Source organism: Aspergillus tanneri (assembly GCF_003426965.1).
Source record: "Aspergillus tanneri strain NIH1004 chromosome Unknown AapTan_9_pilon_pilon_pilon, whole genome shotgun sequence".
NCBI classification, from domain to species: domain Eukaryota; kingdom Fungi; phylum Ascomycota; class Eurotiomycetes; order Eurotiales; family Aspergillaceae; genus Aspergillus; species Aspergillus tanneri.
This window is the reverse complement of record NW_022984636.1, coordinates 205320-223824: the sequence shown is the minus strand read 5'-3', so window position 1 is coordinate 223824 and position 18505 is coordinate 205320. Positions and strand designations below refer to the sequence as shown.

General features: G+C 44.3%; 3 protein-coding genes across 3 annotated transcripts; 2 read left to right on the top strand and 1 right to left on the bottom strand.

The window, feature by feature from the left end:
• Positions 1 to 4604: 4604 nt before the first annotated feature.
• Positions 4605 to 5711, bottom strand: ATNIH1004_011661 (DUF3431 domain-containing protein; the record flags this gene model as incomplete). The annotated part of the gene is made up of 3 exons (XM_033576223.1): positions 4605 to 4650; positions 4714 to 5491; positions 5618 to 5711. 3 exons carry the CDS (start codon positions 5709 to 5711, stop codon positions 4605 to 4607), a joined length of 918 nt encoding a protein of 305 aa, XP_033420887.1.
• A 1626-nt stretch (positions 5712 to 7337) lies between these two features.
• Positions 7338 to 7786, top strand: ATNIH1004_011660 (uncharacterized protein; the record flags this gene model as incomplete). The annotated part of the gene is made up of 2 exons (XM_033576222.1): positions 7338 to 7529; positions 7589 to 7786. The coding sequence occupies 2 exons, from the start codon at positions 7338 to 7340 to the stop codon at positions 7784 to 7786; spliced, it is 390 nt and encodes a 129-aa protein (XP_033420886.1).
• Positions 7787 to 9222: 1436 nt separating this feature from the next.
• ATNIH1004_011659 (F-box protein) lies at positions 9223 to 10155 on the top strand (the record flags this gene model as incomplete). The annotated part of the gene is made up of 1 exon (XM_033576221.1): positions 9223 to 10155. One exon carries the CDS (start codon positions 9223 to 9225, stop codon positions 10153 to 10155), a length of 933 nt encoding a protein of 310 aa, XP_033420885.1.
• Between the last annotated feature and the right edge of the window lie 8350 nt (positions 10156 to 18505).

The window sequence follows — 18505 nt, the reverse complement described above, 5'->3', positions numbered from 1 at the left end:
TGTTACCTCTTCTACCGCATTTAACACACCGATTGCAACCGCTTGATTCAGTTCCCTTTCAACAGCTTAAAGCTTGCCACGCCGATGCAGCTAACGCCATTTCCTATATAAATAGCAAGTAGTACAACAAATTATAATTCCTATATAATTTTAATAACATCCGGAAGAAAGCTTTAACCCCCGTACAATCCACGCCGGCTGGCGGGAGGTAGGCATCCGGCCATGGAATCCCATGCATGTCTTGCAACAGATTGGATACACAACAGAGATGAAGGAGGAACCCTTCAAAATATATGACGTGGACCATATAATTGAGAATTTTGACCAGCTGGATTTGTTAACTACCGAGAGTAGTGACAACAACTACCACTACTGTACCACTACGCCGTACAGAGTACTCCAACGCCACCACTGCAGAATAAAGTGGAAACGCCTAAAACACTGCATTCAACTCGTCATCAAATTACTTTACTACGATCCACTAAAAAGGAGCTTTCTCCTACAACTGATCGTATCCTGCGTGGTGCTTTATCCAACGCAGAGAAAGGAGCCATGTCCGCGGCGGTACTGGATGAGACCTTAGAGCGTAAAAACGACCATGTAACTCAACCACGCGATCCCGCCGGCAGGTCAAACTAGGTCCTATATATAATTGGCAAGTTCGGCGTCAAATTGGCGAGAGAAACGCAGGGGAAATACGGTCTCGTTACAGAGATGTGCAGAAAGAAAATCCAAGGGTGCGGAAGCTCTTTTAAAGCAAATTAATCAAGACATCGATAAATCACCTACACAATCTTCTGTGGAGCCAGAAAATGAGTCATCTGAAGCGCTATTCTTTGCAGATACGCAAGGGGATTGTAGTATACCTTCATCATTTTAATATTTGGCAATATTCATTGATTTTTCAATATAATTTTTTTTCGTTTGTTTTGTTGGCGGATCATCTCGTCCACCGCTTCCCCTTTTCGGGTTAGCCCAGGCGGCTGACACCTCTGTATGTAGTCAGGTAGAGTAGATCATAGAGAGGAGACACAAGAATGAATCATCTTCTGATCGCATCTGATCATCACTTTGATATGTTTTGCGTTGAAGTGTAGCCGACCCCCTACTGCAAAAGTGGCGGGAGGCGGTGCGACGAGTATACTATTTATTCTTTACTAACTTATACTAAATCGGATAGTATACCACCTATTATATTTCGCACCATTTTGTCTATAGCAGGCCCCAGGTGGAGTAATATAGCTAATATCTAGTATTCCATAACTATTAGTACATCATATATTCATTTAACTGATAACCCTCATTAATTGTTTGCTCTTGGTATTTCTGAACTTCTCGTTCCTGCTGGACCAAAACACAACAGGGACAGAAAAAGGAGCTCAGGCAATCTCCATATATAGAGCCTACGATATGAAGTTGCTTGCGTATCATATGCCGCTTTCTCATTAGTGGCACCCAGTGTAATCCACAAGAGCCGAGACATGCAAGTAGACAGCACTAATACCCACGTTAGCTACTGTATTAGATAGAATTAATATAGTATTATAGAATAAGGACATACGTTTCTATTGCATCCCTGACAGCAACTAGTATTTTCAAACCCTTCAGGATGGTCTAGCCGCGATAGGGTATTCCCAAATAAATAGCATGGCAGAAGAGTCGCACACATACCTACAATCTGAATTAGAAATGGTAAGAGCCTGTATATAATACATACATATGCTGGTGTCAGTGCAACAGTCGTCAAGGAATTTATAAGACCATTGTCTTTCTCCTATACTCTCAGAGCTCATACTGACGCCAAGGCAAAACTTGCCTTTCTAATAGCTATTATCTGTTGAAAGAAGATTTTGTCGGTAGATTTATTTTTTAACGCAGTCAGTGAAGGGTTAGATATAGTACAATAGTATTAATAAAATAGCATTGGTATATGTATGGGGGGATATTAGCATAGTTAATATTTATTTTTAGTATGCTGCGCATTTATTTAGATAAGGTAGGTTTACAAAGATACAGGCTGCTAATAATACTACTATCTAGTAATTACTACAGTACTATCTTGTACACTATTATTTTTTGGAATATATTTATAGTACTATTTACCTTCATACCTGCAAGCCTACTTAGTCACTATTGTACAGGCTAAGTATGTAGACAGCTAATTATTCTTACATTTCTTCTTGTGTTCCTTTTTGTGTTCCTTGCACTCCATGTTCCTCGGCTTCTAATGACCCCAACATTAGTGTGATGGTTTGGTTGTCTCTGCGCTAGTAGAGATAAAACCACTTGACCATATAAAAAGGTACAAGACGACTGATCTTCGATCAGTCGCATCTAGCGCCCTATATAGTATGTTACAGGTTCAGCCTGAGACAATTAGCTCTGAATTCTTTGACTCATGATATCACACCCTGGATAACCACCTTGGCCATTGAGCTAAACCTGCTTTCAAAGACCTGAGATTCTGCATTCTTTACAACGGGGGGGGTTTTTTTTTCTTCTGGCTTTCCTTAAATATGTACTGTTTTGAGCCCATGTGCTAATTCTGCAACATGCAAACTAAAATCTATGTTTCGGGTATTTCTCCAAAAGCACATCAGGCCAAATTCGGCAGTCCACCTCCAGGTCTCGTCTACAGGCCATATCTGGTTGACAAATTGCTCGGCGCCTAAAACTGTCAGGTGCGCAGTTTGTAGATCCTTCAGGATGGAAGCTGTCTGGGATATGTATTGTTATATCAGTAACTTTTCTCCTCTAGATAGTACCACGCGAAAAGAGCTGACACGCCCTTCATATACTAGGACAATTGCTTTATATTTTTTAAGACAGACATTCTGGGTCCGTTTAACCATTAATGGCTCTATAGCTGTGGTAAGTATCTGCATCTCCTGCTTGTCCACCCAGTTCGGAATCTCGCGATGCACCGGTCCACATAATAATTATGGCGCCATGTGTCTCCTTGGAATTAAGAATTGGAGATTTAGCGTAATTTAGACTAAGTACAGTATCCTTCAGTTCATCTCCAAGCCTTATTATTATTAAATATACAAAGTGGCTTTGAAGCAACTAGTCTTATGCTATGTACTATAACTAAAGACTGTTCTTTCAAAGCTAGATAATAAAATCGCTTCATTTTGTTGAAATATTAGTCAATTTAAGAGGCTGCTCCGTATGGGTGCGCAGTTTCGGTGGGGACCGAGCAGCTCGGTGATCGGTCACGTTAAGTATATATTCGATATTCGGCTAATACCGAATAGGAAAGTAGACACTATTCTTGAAAAGGTGCTTAAAATGATTGTTTTAGTTGGTTTCTTGATTATATTAATCAACATATGATCATTCTTGTGTTTATTATTATGGATCATTAGGTGGCTTCTTCTGCTAGGTGCAGGGGAGTTTGTTTTACCCTCTTTTATGACCTTGTTTACGTCACTATTACCACCAACTTATTTGACAGTGTATCAGAAACTCCGAGCTTGGAATCTGCCGCTTAGTGATTTGGCGCCTTCCCCGGGGGCACATGGTACAACTATAAGGCCATGGCTATATACTCACAAATTTATACCATCATTGATATTCTGCAGAAGGAGCGAGAGACTAGTTTTTTGCTCTTCCCCTGAGCATACCTATCTTGTCCTAAAATATTATAAGCAATTTGGCAGCGTCTGTTACTATCGTCGCTTACTTTTAGAAGCGCTAGCCGTAGTGCTATGAAAGGGATTGGCCGCCACTCGTGCCAATTCGGCCCAATGTTTTAGTTGTACAATACTTGAGATAGCGTTTGAATTGGTTAATTGCTTGCCTCATGGTGTAGGGAAGGATAAGAACTCAGAGAATCCAAGCATATTACTAAAAAGCCAAGTGAAGTCGCCGTAGGCACTGTGGCTTTGGAAAGAGCCAATGTGGCATATAACCCTATTCTGTATCCCGTCCTAAAGAAACCGACTCACAGGATGCTGAGGTAGCTGAGGTACAAAATTGCTCCCTTTCTCCGGAGCAGAGGCCAAGAACTGCAGAATGCACTGGAAAAACATGGGAGACGATGTTAGGCACTTTCGAAGAACAAGGGAAACAAAGCCGAGTTGAGACTAAGCCCCCATACTGTATTAAAAAGACGAGAGGACCAGTCAACACGAGTACTTACAAGAGGTGGGAATTGGCGACAGTAAGTAAGTAATGGATACAAACGAAGACACTAGATATATAGTATATGAAATCGCAGCTGAAAGCACATACCGATTTCGCAAATTTATAAATGCATGCTACGGACAAATTAAGGGCTATACTATGCTTCCTCGTGTCCTGCTTTGTAGCGGGAGGCTTAGCTTATGATTTACCCAGATCCAAGTACATATGCTAATAATATAGTGATATATTTTAATATAGAAGGGGACAAGGAGTAGAGTGCCTTGCATATATATCTTATAGACCACATTATTCCCTACATAATATAGGGGATCGACCAGATTAACATATTTAGGATATACAGAATCTAGATACATACTACAACATACAAAAGCTCTAGAGTCTTCTTATCTTTCAATCCGTCATATAACGGCAACAGAGCTATGTGCCTACTGATATGGCTGTGAATTAACTGATGGTTAAATCCCGAAAACATCGTGGTAGCATTGGGCCATTTCTGGGCAACTAAAGCCATATTAGTTTACTCCTATCCGGAAAACAACCAGGACTCTATCTGGTTAAACTCACTAGACGGGATCACGCCCAAAGATAATATGCCACAAATACTCCATCACCCGCCCGCTAACATCGTCGGGTAACGTGGTCTCCATCAGCCATTTGTGGTAATTCATATAGCTCTGCAAAGGCCTCTGTCGGATCTGATCGCGCGAGACCGCAAACTGGGCGCAGCACCCTGCCCCAATTACGTCGGGGACCTCCGTACTAAAGAGCGTCCTCCAGGCGTCCGGAAATGCAATCTCGGCGGAGCGGTCATGATCCGCAGGCTGGCGGAACGGACGTATTTCAGCAGGACACCCGGGATTAGGATTGCAGCGAAGGTTGGCGTATCCATTCTGCTGGACGAAGTCGATGCGTAGGTTCCGGACCGCGCGCACATTACTGTGGTCGGGGAACTCATTGTGCCAAGCTGCCGGATATCCATCGCGGTGGCTGTGTAGGAAAACGATGGTCTGAGGGAGAACGTTGTAGTAGTCAATGATGTATTGTAGATAAACGTTGCTCTCCCGGCCTTTATTCTGAGGCACAGTGAGTGGCGCGGTTGGGTCGTCAACGGTGTAGACTGCATGCTGCCATCTGAGAAGCGTGCGTTCGCTCATTAGCGATTCTAGTGCCAGGCGAACCGGCGATAGGAGGGAGACATACTCTGGCAGCTCCTGGAGGACCCAGTCAGTGTCCTCACTTCTTAACTTCCCTACCACAATAACACCGTCAATTGGCTTCTTTATCGCAGCAGCGTCTTCGAAGGTCCGACGTTGTGAAGCGGGTTCATCAGCTTGAAGGGAGTCTGCATGAGATCAGTTATCGCGGGCCGTACTGGGCTTTTTGGACGAAAAGCTAGATATGTGGATTTCAACTGCGGATCTCTCCCTATCATCTCATCTAGCAGGGCGAATAGAGCAAAACATCCCACCTTTTTGACCAGCCTGCCTCATCTGGCTCCCAGTCCACAGAAACGTGAAAACCAGCAGGGCCGCTGAAATCAGACGAGCCAGCAGACGCCTCATTGGACTTAGGGTTTGGTTGAGTATATGTACCTGTATCGAGTGTGATTAGATCAGATGGCAATGGCTTGTCAGATTTTTAACACATGACCTAAGAAAGTTAGGAAACTGTGAATTTCTGTAATCGTGCTTGGGAACTGGTGAGTGGTATCACACTGACAATTATAATTATACCTTTGCAGACTGTCCATGTGCGTATAAGTTTAGTAGGCTCTCGACAGTGGGGTTCTGACTGCATCAAGTAAATCAACCAAGTCCCAAATTCTACACCATAACAACGTACGCTGGGCAGTGAATTAGGTACCCGGAGAAGAAAAGGAGAAAGAAAATGGAAATGTAAAGAGAAAGTAAGATAAATGATATGTATATGCTGTCAGCGGAAGAAGTGCTATTTTTAACTAGCATAGCACCGCTACAAGCCTAACTGCAAATACTGCCTCTTTATAGGGCACATTCAAAGTTACAATCACAGCTTTAAAGGTGCAGTAGTATAGTGTGAGGATAGCAAGTTTCCCTTGAACTCCTAGCCCTCCATGAGGGGGCAGTAGGTGCATATACCGTGACTGTCCACACCCTGTATGTAAACCGTAGCCGTACAACCAAATCAGCCGCGAAAGGAATCCGTCTTACTTGCTATCACGAACTCATGTACCTGATCTGTCGATAAGGACTCAAGTGCACCTTAATCTAACGTCTTCGGGTCGGATGACAATGGAGTGATTTGGCATGAGAAATACTTTGTTCTTCATCAGCGATCTTAATGATGCCTACACTGTTGCAGAACCCTGTAGAGTTTGCAGCGTCTATATATTTCACTTGGCTGAGTGCACAGCGCGTAAGATGTTATTTGTCTCACTAAAAAAGGTGCCGTCGCAAAGCGCTGTGTATGGAAATGACTCCGCACGCGGTCTCTATACCAGAGAATAAATAGCTCGCGATTCTTGCAGCAAATACCCATTCTACGGTATTTTGACACTAGGACCAGAGAAATGGTCTCCAAGATCCTTTGATATCTCCGTCAGGGAGTTAATTGTGTAAACGTTGATCCCCTGCGACGGCGGCTGCTTACTGGAAACGCTTGGAATGCGGCCTTGGCATTACATTTCACTGTCAACTGTTCTTTCTTGCTCCTTTGCATATGTATTGGTTCCTACACCTATCACTTGGGGATGCCGTAGCGCCTCGTAGGTTATGATACGGCTATTTAGATCGAATACACAGATCTATCGAAGAAGGTCAAGAAATAGCCGGTCAAACCTGGTCTCATTTGGAATGAGTTGCTTTGGAACAAGAGTCCTGGGTTAGCAAAATTCGACACGGAACCTAATTGGGCCGAAGTATTACACGGAGCGTCTTTGTTAATTTCCCAAGATCATGTCTGCCTTGTCACGGACTTGTTGGGAGAAAGCCTAAGCTTCATGCCCGTTCCTGACAGCCACATCCAGAATATTGTACAGCAGCTTTCCAGAGCATCATCTGTAAAAAGACTCTCTGTCCCTTAAGAATACCGTGCTTTGCCTGTAACTCGCAAAGACCTATCTCACACACACCGACCTCAAGCCGGAGAATATCCTTCTACTAAACAGCGCTTTCAGTCTCGAGGTCTTTCAGCATCGCATTCTATCCACGATGGGGGTTCCCTACTATGTCAGGCGTCGTCGGCGAGAATTGTGCACCACCCAAATCGGTCTGATTGACTTTGGTACGGCAATATTTGACGACGAATACCATCACCCAGAGGTTACCACCCCAGCATTCGGCGCTCCCGAGGTGTCTTGCGTCTGGGATGGAGCTTTCCCTGTGATATTTGGAGCATTGGCTGTATGTTCGCTGAGCTCTTCACAGGAAAGCATGTCTTCAACCCCTGAGGCAGCATAGAGCACCTTGTGGTGATGCAACATGTGCTCGGCCGTCCCACTGATCTCCATATTGTCGAAAAGGCAAAACAGTTACCAAATTTGCCGGAGAATCTCTCTCCGTGGGTGGGAGGCTACCATGCCGCCAACGTGTTTCTGGGCTCTAACAAGCATCTTCAGGTATATCCGGGGTTACATGACTGTCCCGGCCTCAGTGATTGATCTCGAAAGATCAATCGGCCATGGAGACGGATATATGTATCGACTGCTGTCTGCGACATTTCCCGCACTAAACAGTTTTAATAACGCCCGAAATTCATGGTGTGCTACATGTTGAGAGCGAAAGAGATTGACCGCACGCCTACACCCTTCGTTACAGTCTTCAAACTCGACCACTCTGCCAGAAGCTCCGCTTCCCAGGTTTCTAATTATGACATATAACTCGAAGTATTAACGCCAATAATCAGAATAAGGAGAATGAGAGGAAACTTACATCGGCTGGTTAGTTCTGTCTGGGCCCCAATTAGCACGGCATCCCAAAGTTTCCAGAACCGTGGTCCAGAGGGGCTGCAGAACAGAATACAGAGGCAACGTCTCCACAAGCCTTGATGAGGCACCAAATTCGTTGGTATATAATAGAACACTGCAATTAGAGATACAAGTATAGATAGAGTAGGGCTAGCCTGTATATCGTTACGGCGAGGGTCAGGGTAAATGAAAATCATCCATCTATCCAGCCTCTATAATCAGTGAAGCTCCAGGCTGTACAAAGCCCCGCTAATCACCACCTACAAGTGGTTCACCTTTTTGAAGATATCGTTTGATGACCTCCTATGACTGGTGGTACTTCTAGCTTTGTTAATGCAACCGCATATATAGCACGACTGCACTAAAATTAATCTTGCAAGAGCCAACCACAATGTGGCGAGATACATCACTCGATGTCCACCCCAGAAAATCTACCCTTTACTACTGCTTGTGTGCCTGTGCCTTTCCGTCGTGTCGGAAAACAAGTTGTACTGGACAGCAAACCACAAGTTGACTCATTTTTGCCGGACGAAGATATGCTAGAAGATTGTGATAATCCTGGCAAACCCAAGGGGGCCTTCCAAATATCTCAGGTAGCACGTAGGCCCCTTAAAGTGCGATCCCGACAGCGACAGAGGGTCCGAATGTCGAGTCTCAGTGGCCATAGTGCGGCGGATCACACTATTGAATTACACATCTACATGGGACAGTATTTCTGGCAAACAAGATTGATTTGCTCTGGGCGAATGCTATGGTGCATTTCACGTTCAGCTGACACGTGGGTGCAAGTACATAAATTAGAGATTTGGCGTTTTGGTAATGGATGATTGTGTCACCAATTCTGAGTTATGTCAGATGCCCTCCCACAGTACGTCTACAGTAAACCCACTTTTTGCCTATTCAGGGATCGTTCTGAATAGTAACAACGTAGCAAGCAAACCCTCATTCGAATTGACGTAATGCAAGCCTCTCTCCAGCCTATTATACTCTTACTAGAGCCTACTGGAGGGGAAACTTGCCTCAAGTATCATGTACAAACTGTATCAGTTTAACCTGCACTCTCCTTACTTAAGGAACTAATATTCTTTTGCCGAACTCGGAAAACTTTGAACCCATGACAAACCGGCAGGATGTTTTCAGTGAGAGACGGTCTGCCAGTGGAAATTGTATGCCACATTGTGAGAAGCCTAGACCCTTTCGACGCGCTCAGATTTTCATACACGAGTAGAAGGTTGTACCGTGTTATTCGAGGCTTTGACGCGTACTGGCAGTGCTACCGTTTCCGAGGGGCGGAGGACTTCATTACAAAGCGCCAGCAAGGAGCTGTTGGCCTCATCCGACACATGGTGGCATATCCTGGCCCTAACATTGACGTTGCCGCCTTCGAGTCTATCCTGCGTGTACTTGAGTCGGAGTCCATCTGGTGTATTGATGAGTACAAAGATGCGATTCGTCGGGCTCAAGGCCTGGGCTTTTCTTCAACGGTATGGCTCCATAGTCGCCGAGTCATCTCACAATCGATCTCGTTGTCCATCGCCGTTGGAGCGTTTGAGTGTGCGGGTGAAGGGATGCAACTCCTTGATGAAATTGGTTCCCTCGTTAGTCAGCCTATGGAGTACCAGCAGTGGTTGTCTCCCATCCAAGAGACACTCTCCCATGCGGCACATGCTGGGGCATATCGGCTTTTTGCCCAAGGAATGGTTTTCCTAGAAGACATCGTTGTGCGGATGGAGTTGAAAGTTGATTACGGACAGTGGGTCCAGCCTCTATCCCATTCTTCGACTCGGTGGGCCTCACTGGGGGAATGGAATAAGTTCCAGCAAACGACTAGTTTGCTTGAGTATATTGCCCGTCGAGCTGGGCGCCGAATTGACTATACGAAATGGATGCAGCCCATCGGGAAGGCTATTTCGCGATCAACACTTATCGGCGCCTGGGAGTCTGTAGAAATGGGCCGTCAAATTTTACGCCATGTGTCCTTGAAAGCGGAGGGGAACAAGGCAGCTCCGTCTAACAACATTACAGACGGACGAGTCGGTGTGTGTTCTACGTCAGCGGCGTAGTCGTCCTAATTAAGGCCAAAGTTCCGAGACATGTTCATAGTGAATGAGAGGGAAATGGTAGGACACCGAAGGAGTAGGTCAAAGACGTAGGCAATATCAGCCCTAGGGGATCGTAGACAAGAGGTTAAAGGAATGAAAGCAGTTGATTACCCTCTTGTCCATCTAATTACATACAGAACATAAATATCAGGGGCAGACCTCTACTTCGGCCTTCGGTAATATTATTATCCGCTCTGCACCAAATCACTACAATAGATGGGGATACGGCTCATGTAGAACTCTAAAGTCGCTATAATTTGTTACGTAGACATCGTTCACCGAGAGAAGAGCACATGTCGAGGTTACCGCTTACCAAATAGGCCTAGCGCCCTAGTAAGCGACCTCCCCCACAGGTGGAAACACCATGTAAAATTAGTCGATAGTCAATCAATCAATTTGATCAAGGATCCATGAAGCTGAATATCGCTCATATCTATGAGCTCTGACATACTATAATCCACCCGGCTTGGCGGTACGGCACTGCGGTAGGCCGTACAGGCCGGTGGAACCGCGTATGGCTCCATCCAGAGGAGGCACACTATCTATTGGAAAGAGGCAGTTTCGATATTAGATGGCCTTCCTCGTTAGCAGGTTGTGATGAGGAATGCGAGGCAGAGGGATCTTCCATTCCGATGAGCCTGTAGGCTGCATATTCATGTTTCATTGGATGCGGAGGTTCTCGGTTTACACCTATTCGGTCATCCGAGCACCCGGGGATGGGCACTGCTCCTTGGAGATTCAACTTCATGTAAAATTAGTCAAGATAGTCAATCAATTTGATCAAGGATTCATGAAGCTGAATACCGCTCATACCTATGAGCTCTGACATAGCACATTCTTTAAATAAATTCCGGATGATTCACTGGTTAAACGTCTTCTTTCGGACAGCACAGCGACAGTATCCGCCAAGAAATCCGCCTTACTCCCAGGTATTCCACCCCACTGAGCAATAAGGTTATTTTGCTTGCAAAAATTCTATTTATGTGCAAGGAAAGACTTGCCATCAAGAGGTTGGCAAATATGAGTTGTATGAGCAGAGTTGTAGGAATTCAACAGTTTTATGAGACCCTTGGACGTCGAATATTGTTACGGAAATATAATCCGCCCGACTTGGCGGTGCTGAAGTGTCTGACGATCCATTCTACCCCTCAGTCCTTTAGCGAGTAGAGCACCTAGATAGGAATGCAAGAGACTCGGTTGAGATACTGTGATTCCTGGTGTTTCCACCGAAGGACATCTACCTCCTAGTTAGGCTAGTTGGCCTGTGGCTGATAGAATAGCTCCTCCTGCGCATCACTTCCCCTAAATTCCACAAATATCAACACACGTCTTTCACCTCCTTTTGTCCGATCTATTGACGTCTCGTGGAATCATCGAAGCCATCTAATAGTAATTTCATCATTGACATATCCCGTCAAAGAAGTGGCTGTCCAATATAGTGGAAGTTCGGGATGATCATACCAGCATTCCATAAACTTAGCGCCCTTGAAGATAAATAGTCAACTCTTTCCTATATCAAGTTTATCAACCACCACAATGCCTAAAAGGTCGAGTGAAACTGAGGATCGGATCTCTGATGCCCTACACGCGCATGTTGAGCGCAAAAAGCCCAAAGCACCTTAGGGTGGAAATTTAGGGTTTCTTACCTAGCTAAAGGGACGCATTCATGGCCGCAAATCTCATTCTGCGAGTACTGGCCCAAATAAGGTGCTAGATAATACACAAGAGCAGGCATTAATTACTTGGATATGCACTCTTGATAATGCAACTGCTCCACCTACTCCGCAGGGCATTGAGTGTTGTGCAAATGAAATTTTAGAACAAAGTGGTTCCGATAGACGCGTCGGTAAAAACTGGGTCTAAACCTTACTAAGAGCTTTCCCAGCGACTACAGTCATATTATGCAAAAGTCATCTGAGGCAGAGCGAATGGATGCTGGGAAATTACCAATAATAATTAATTGGTTTGATAGCTTAGAAATAGCACTAAAACAATACAAAATTGGGCCGAAGAATCTCTACAATTTTGATGAATCTGGCTTCCAACTTGGCCAGGACAAAATCCTAACGGGTTGTTACCAAGCACAAGCATAGTGCGAAGTTTATTCCAACTGGTGGAATTGGGGAAACAGTAACAGGAGTTGAATGTATTGCTGCAGATGGCTGGTTAATGGCCCCTTTCTTTCTATTTCAGAGCTCATGTCACTTAGAGAATTGGGATCGCGACCAGCTTGACTTACCAGATGATTATATTATTGCTACATTATCTACTGGGTGGAATAATGAGATGCGCGCCTTTCAATGGCCTCAGTACTTTAATTAGTATACACAAGACCGCCTTGTACTCCGTGGGGCTTATCGACTTCTTTTCATGGAAAACCACCCATCACTTATAGGCTTTGACTTCAATAATTATTGCCAAAACCACAGAATTATTCCCTGGACCTTCCCTCTGGAGCTCATGCATCTTGTCCAACCCCTAGATGGAAAACCGTTCCAGCAATACAAGCACTACTACTGTCAGTACAATAATGGACTAAACAATGGGGTGTCTCTATTAAAGAGAAGGCAGATTTCCTATGCCAAATTCACCAGATGTGCTTAGAGACATTTAAAGACATGACTGTACGCCATTCTTTTAAGCGCTGTGGACTCTGGCCATTTAATTCCCAGGTCATTTGCAAAGAACTTCATGGTGATAACGGGCCAGATCTAGTACATAGTATATGACCACGGAAAAGAATATGAACTACCAGCGTGGGATCCTAGTTAAGTCTCAGAGCATCATTGCCTAGAATCTAGGGCAAAAACTCCACCAGCATCAAGTTCAACGGCCACCAACAACGTAAAAAAAAAAAGCTGCCGCGGCGTCTTGACTGTTTTTCAAGGTAGCCCTGTCCAGGCGGAAGCAGGTGCCCAGAGCAGTGCAGACTTAACATGTGCAATAGCTATGTAGAGGTAAGCAGATCATTTCACGGACACGAGGACAAGCTAACCAGCTGTTATGCAAGTGATCCCTGTCCTCAGCCCACTTTCACGGCTAGTTAGGACTTATCTATTCAAAATTCCCTTTCCATGGGCGGAGTTAGCAATGCAGCCTTTATGGCAAAGGGAGAAAAAAAAAAAAAAAAAAAAGAAAAAGGAACACCTATACCGTACCCGATCACATGATGACCGTTTTCACCACTCGCCCGCTTTTCGCCAACACACGACTTTTTGCACACATTTCAGAAGGCTACAATATGGACTCAATTGAAAAAGCGCTTGCAGATATAGAATCCCTGAAACCAGGAGAAAAAATAAATTATACAAAATTAGCTGAAAAGCATGGGGTTAACCGGTCAACCCTGTCAAGACACCACCGCGGTATACAGAGCCATTTACAAGAGCATCATGAAAATCAGTCTCTCCTCAACAACCAACAGTCAAAAGAGCTTATTAAATTAATAAATACTCTTACTGAACGTGGCCTTCCACCATCCCATTCAATGCTACGAAATTTCGCCAAGGAAATTACTGGAATCAAGCCTGGAAAGTCATGGCCGTACCGCTTTTTAAAGAGACATAATAATGAGCTTGTTACTCACTATACTACCGGCATTGATTCCTCACGCAAGCGGGCTGATTCGGCATATAAATATGCACTATATTTTTTGACTTATGGCCCGAAAGATTGAGGAATATGGGATTGAGCCTGGAGATATGTACAACATGGATGAGAAAGGTTTTCTTATTGGAGTGCTGTTAAAAGGCAAAAGAATCTTTTCACGACGCCGGTATGAGCAGGAAGGGCTTAAACAACGACTTCAAGATGGAAATAGAGAGTGGATTACTACAATTGCCTGTATTTGCGCCGATGGGACATCTCTGTCACCTGGTCTAATTTACCAGGCTGTGTCTGGACATATTCAAGATACATGGCTTCAGGATTTTAATCCTAATAACCACCACTGCTTCTTTACATCATCACCAAGTGGCTGGACAAATGATGAGCTGGGATACGCATGGTTGACAACTATATTTGACCGCGAAACAAAAGCCAAGGCAAGAAGACGTTGGCGGCTTCTAATTCTTGATGGTCACAGCTCCCATATCTCTATGAAGTTTATTAACTTTTGTGATAAGAATAAATTCTTTTGGCTATTTACCCACCTCATTCAACACACAGTCTTCAGCCACTTGATGTTGGTCTTTTTGGTCCTCTTTCCCAGGCATACAGTAACAAACTGGAAGAATTTATGCATGAATGTCAAGGATGGAGCCATCTTTAAAGCGGACTTTTTTAGACTTTTTGGCCAAGTTGGAACAAGGCTTTTTCAATCGAAAATATTAACAGTTCATGGAAAAAAGTTGGTTTACATCCTTGGGATCCGGAGATTGTTTTGGCACGCTTTACCAAAAAGAAGATGAAAGACCTTCATCTAGTGAGTCATCACAATCTATTTTAAAGGCAGAAGACTGGCGTCGTATTGAAAAGCTTCTTAAGCAAGTGGTTCTGATTTTATGACCAGAGGGTCCGGAAATTAAATAATACCATGATGCATCTTTCTACCGAGAATATTCTTCTTAAACTACAACTTACGGGCGTCAAAAACGCCCTACAGAATGAGAAGAAGAAGCGAAAGCGTGGCAAACCTTTACAACTTCAACTTCAGGCCCCAGAGGATGGCAATGCAATCTTCTACAGTCCTAATAAGGTTCAACAAGCCCGTAATGCTCAGGCTGAGAAGGAAGAAGCTCAACGCCTTGCTAGAGCTGCTAAAGAGGAAGATAAGATACGTCGGCAGCAGGAGAAGGAAGAGAAACAATGCTTGATTGAAGAACGAAAGAGAATAAGGGCTTTTAATAAGAGTGTGCGGATGCAGGAAGCAGAGGAAAAAAGACACCGGAAAGAAGAGGAGAAGGCCGCAAAACAAGCTGCTATACACTCTCATTACACTCATCCTTAAGTTATTTTGTTTCGTAAAGGTACCCAGAGAAACAATTCCAGCTTAGAAAGGACCCACATACAATCCGGTCAATATCTTCCATCTGGGTTTAGATTGCTTCTTCCACCTACCTAAGATAGTTGGGATAGAGCATAGGTAGAAGCATCGTTCTTTACCCTAGTTATTCATCCCCATCATTTCTGCCTGCTAGGATTATCGCCAATATGCCACCAAAATCCACATCCACCAGCAAGGATAGAGTCGCTACTCGTGGAGATCAACCATATATGCGTTGGAGCCTAATCTTGCTCGTGCACCCCCTCTTATTGCCAGAACTGTATCCGAGAAGATGTTCTATTGTATCTTCTTGGTGCAGACATTCTGGTATGATCCTTATGGTATTTCTACTGTACCTAAACCCTACTCCACGCAAGGGGGACAGATGGTAGTAAAGGCGCGACCCCATTCCTGTGCTTTACCCTACCAACACCGGCAACGGTCATGCAGCGAGAGATCATTTTGTATGTGTCTCCTCTTCTAGGGCCTTCATGCTATGCTAGGCTATGAAAAGCTGCTACGGATATTACCGCTAATGTGGCTCTTCACGATCCCTACCAGGATCCTTCGCGGTCCTTGTGAGAAAGACCGGATTGACCAGCTGAGTATCCTACATTTGGAGTTGCTCAGGCTGCTGCGGTGGATTCACACGAGTGTTGCCGTGCAGTAGCAGGTTGTCCCGGCCTACTCTTGACAAAGACGAATGCTTCTGAGGCATGAAAGAGACCATTACCGAGAATCAGACCGCCCTTCTCCACCTTCTCTAGTTTCTCGAACTCCTGGGATCTACCAAGGATGCAGCCGGCCGAATCTGCCACCCTATACTTCCGGGGAATCTTTATCGCGGCGCCATTCTGCACCACCCAGCTGATTCCACCTTCCTGTGGCCACTCATTGAAGCCGGTCCAACCTCCCTGCTAGACTTACTAGAGGTCCGCTGCTAGGCGGTCGCCGTCCGCGATCCTTGCAACCCTTTAGGGGTGGGCGTACCGGAAATTCTGGAGCTAAATCGACTGCGAAATAGGACAAACTCGAGCTTCTGCCAACGTGCCCTGGGTCACATACTGACAAAGCTGATGCATCTTTTTGGAGGCCTAGGCGCCAACCATCGATTTCCAGGGAGCGACTTATGACCGGGTTATGTCCTAATATCTGGCAGCCTACATAATAGTGTGCAGTTTAGGCCACATCTCGTCCACGGTATTCAGAATTTATTTTATTTTCTTTAATCATGGGCTTATAACCATAAGTCTATGCAAACAGGATTGCCACTTGGCGGTCAAAGAATCAAGATATGTACAGTACAGTGTGTTCTACGACAAATATTGGATAGAATTAACAACCACGAATATTGCTTTCCTGCTGACCGTATTTACTGGTACGAGAACGTATCTTAGAAGTAACTGTGGAAGGTAAAGACCCTAAATGGATTTTCTTCACTCCAGAGCCGATTAAGTGATTTGAAGTCCCACGAGCTTCTAATGATGTAGAGATAAGTGAATATTTAGTAGATTAACATTCAGTATTAAAAATTCCAATGAACCTTGTTGTGAAATTCAGGGGGGAAGTGATGCGCAGGGAGCTATTCTATCAGCTACAGGCCAACCTCTAGCTTAAATAGGAAGTAGATGTCATTAAGTATAAACAACATGAATCGCTGAATCTCAACCAACTGAGCCTTCTAAGCGGTTCCCGATATTCTCATTGAGGTGTTCAACTAGCTAAAGGATTCAGGGGGGAATTGATCGTCAGATACTCCGCACCGCCAAGTCAGGCGGACTATAGTGTTTCCATAACAAATCTAGTTGCGCAGGGACATGTCTAGATGACGAACGATGAAGGAGATTCAAGTTGTATGACTATTTCAATTGCCTCCACCACCACTGTTATCCGGTTCTCCAGCTACCTCACCACCTAAATAATAGTCACCAAACTGCGGCATAGCATTAAGAAAGCACAGAGAAAACTAGATATTCTACAGGAGGAGATAGCAAACTATACCATCTGGATCCAATTTTCCATGGCAGTCTGATACAGGGGGGGGATAAAGCATGTATTTTACGCACCAAGGAGCCTCAGAAGGTTAAGAAGGCACGTCGAATGTCAATATAGGAGGTCCCCTGTTTAGTAAGGATGCCAATCGCCAAATTGGACCCGAATAACAAAGGAGATTGAGAAAGAATGGACGCAAAGAACAACGGTGCCTTTAAGTGCAGAGGTTCCTACACAGTGCCAACCTACCCTACCGAGCCCTACAGTCAATTTACCTGGGGAAAGTTATCCTATGATACATACTAAAATGTTGGAAGATGTAGTTATATTAGACGACCCCGTTGTGGTGGCTAAAATTGGTCAAATAATTGAACTTTTTGAGACCTTTTTGAGACCTTTTCCAGTTGAGCCCAAAATCCTGTTGAGCCGCCCCAAACCGGAAACGGTGTGGGGGATCGACTGAGTATGACCCAGATATCAGATGATATGACGCCAAGCCTAAAAGAGACCACAGTCCTATGGGGCGGTATGATATATCATAGCTGCTGAAATGAAGGACATGAATACAGTACATTATACATATAAAGTAAAGTCATTACCATTGTAATTCTAGTTAGTGTGTCTTAATTCTCAGTGACAAAGATAGCTTACCTTTCGGAATAATCCACTCTGTGCTTTGGACTAAGCAACCACTCTTATATCCTTTGTTAACAGAATACCTTAAGATCTCCCGATCCTAGGAAGGACTGGTAGACCTTACCTGGAGCTTTTGTGGGCCGATCGTAGCTTGCGATTCACGTGATGCACCACGTCAGGTCCTGATAAGCAGTAGATCTCCATGAATTCTCAATCTTCTTGCTTGACAAATCCTTATTCCAGCTTGGTCAAAAGAGTCTGAAAAACTCCGTTGTAATATGGCTTAGACCTTGGCATTCATGTAAAAAATGCCCCAAATGGTCATTATAAAGGACCAAAAACACTAAAGTTAAGCGGCTATAAGTATGGGTTGAATAAGGTGGATACTGTATAAATTTTATGGTAATATAAGATCTATGGCCATCTAAATTAGGCGCCAACGCCTCCGGGTCTTCTCCTTTGGATAATACTCCAATAAGAAAGCCTTTTTCATCCATATTATACATATCTTCAGGATGAATATAATATTCCTTGATTTTTCGGGCTATGGATTTAAAACATAAACTATATCTATATGCTGAATCAGCCCGCTTTTTTGAAGCGTCCTTTCCAGTTGCAAAATGAGCCGCATGCCTATTATTATAGTTCCTCAAAAAGCGTCCTAGCCACTGTTTTCCGAGCTTACAGTATTTCTAGCTA